Here is a 2,108-nt window from a genome sequence, read left to right as displayed (position 1 = left end):
AGCGGTAAAAACAATTTCTAATTAATAGTTTTACCGTTTATTTAAAAACAATCATAAGTATACAATTAAAACAGATATAATACATATCACAGAAAAAAATAGCAGACGATGGTAAAGGTACATGTAAATAAGTAATGTACACGCTGAGGAAACTAACTTAATGAAATTTAGTAGTAAGAAATATTAAAGTACCTACCCTGAATAGGGGTTTTAAAGTTTGGCTGTTGCTGAGTAGAGCAGAAAAGTGCTCACCCTAAGAGTTAGCCAGTCAACAAGCCAAACTATAAGAAAGATGTAATTAGTTTTAAACTGTGTTGATTAGTAATTAGAATAGTGATAAGTGTTGTGTTTTATTCAAGTATACTTATATGATACAATCTGAACTTTTAGTTTAAAACCTATGTTCAATTAACTCTGCTACATACTCCCTTCTCTTGGGAAATGTCGCCTGGACATTCTACAAAAAAATATATAATAATATCAATTAAATAAGCAGATAAAATAATTATGTTGTCAAAATCCACCACCAAACCAAACTTTTAAAACAATCTTATCGACTAAAAACCAAAATCAGACTTTAACACACTGGTTATATTATTTCGTTTATCCAAAGGAAGTTCCATAAAATCGTCTGACAACAACAATTTCAAAACTGCAGGTGGACAACGTTCAACTGAAGTAGTTGAAGTTTGAGCCATGACATAGTCTTGATACCTAATAGGTGATCGTCTTTCTCTTGAAGGTCGACTGAAACTAGTTTGATCGTCATCTGCAGATGAACTTGATGAAGCAGAGAACACTTCACCAGGATCTTCTTCCTCTGAGGCAGTATTAATGGGGCTAGCAGCGGAACCGAACACATCGTTTCCATCCACTAAAACAACCTCCGTATCTGACTCCGAACTCTTCTTCTTGAACTTCAGTGGCTGGGGTTCTTGTTCTCCTAGCTTTTGGTGGAGCTGGCTTACTATTAGGAACATCCATAAAAATAGATCCAATTGGCAACAAATGGTTTCTATGCAATGCAACGTTAAACCTCTACTAGCATATGCTATAACCCTATGAATTGCCATGTCCATCTTCCCTCTCTAAAACATAAACTGGAACATCAGTATTTGGTTTATCTAGTATGACATATACAGGCCTCTCCCATCTATAAGAAATCTTATGCCTTCCTTCCTTAAAGTGCAAACGTTTAACTAAAACACGATCTCCTTTCTCAAGGACAGAATGCTTAGCACGTTGGTCATAGTTTTTCTTTTGCTGGTCCTGACTCTTCGTTATATTGGCAGAGGCTTGTTGGTAAGCTGATTCAAGAGAATATTTCAATTCTGTCACATACTTGCCATAAGAATTAGATGATTCTTGATTGTACAAACCAAGGATCACATCAATAGCCAGGAACGGTTTTCTGCCAAACAAAAGATAAAACGGTGAATATCCTGTCGATTCGTGTTTGGTATAATTGTAAGCATGAACTAAAGCAGGCAACTCTTTCTTCCAATTAGGCAGATGGTATGGGGTTGTTCGAGACTTCTGCATCCCGGAAAGTTCGCAAAGCCCCTGGATAATCTTGTTCTCAAAACTCCCTCCTTTGTCGCTGTGGATGCGTTTTGGGAATCCATAGTGTGCAATGAAATGTTCGTAAAATACCTTTGCTGTTGTTGCTGCTGTCATATTTCTGGTTGCAATTGCTTGGGCATATCTGGTAAAATGATCCGTGATTACTAAAATATAGGAGTATCCTCCCTTGGATTCCTCTAAACAAAGGTAATCCATGCTCACCAGTTCCATAGGTTGGCTTGTCTTAATGCTGACTAATGGGACCCTGCTGTTAATTGAAGTTTTTCGCATTATACATCTTGGACCCCTCTTAATGTACTCTTTTACCTCCGTATTCATCCTGGGCTCGCTCCTTCAATAGGGCTAAAGATCTTTCCCTTCCCAAAGTGACCTACATCATCGTGCAATCCTTTCAACGCCGTCTCTCGATCAAGTTTTGGTAAAACAAGTTGGTGTGCAACATCCCCACCTATCAACGTTTTACAATATAGAACATCAGACCTGATAACAAGATGATCGCATTCTCTCAACAAAACAGTTTCTTC

At 37.5% G+C, this 2,108-nt stretch overlaps 1 protein-coding gene across 1 annotated transcript; it reads right to left on the bottom strand.

Annotated features, from left to right (window-relative positions):
* Positions 1-404: 404 nt before the first annotated feature.
* Positions 405-1,079, bottom strand: LOTGIDRAFT_157203 (hypothetical protein; the record flags this gene model as incomplete). Its single annotated transcript, XM_009048972.1, has 2 exons — positions 405-457; positions 587-1,079. 2 exons carry the CDS (start codon positions 1,077-1,079, stop codon positions 405-407), a joined length of 546 nt encoding a protein of 181 aa, XP_009047220.1.
* Between the last annotated feature and the right edge of the window lie 1,029 nt (positions 1,080-2,108).

Source organism: Lottia gigantea (assembly GCF_000327385.1).
Source record: "Lottia gigantea unplaced genomic scaffold LOTGIsca_13, whole genome shotgun sequence".
NCBI lineage: Eukaryota > Metazoa > Mollusca > Gastropoda > Lottiidae > Lottia > Lottia gigantea.
This window is presented reverse-complemented; position numbering and strand designations above follow the sequence as displayed.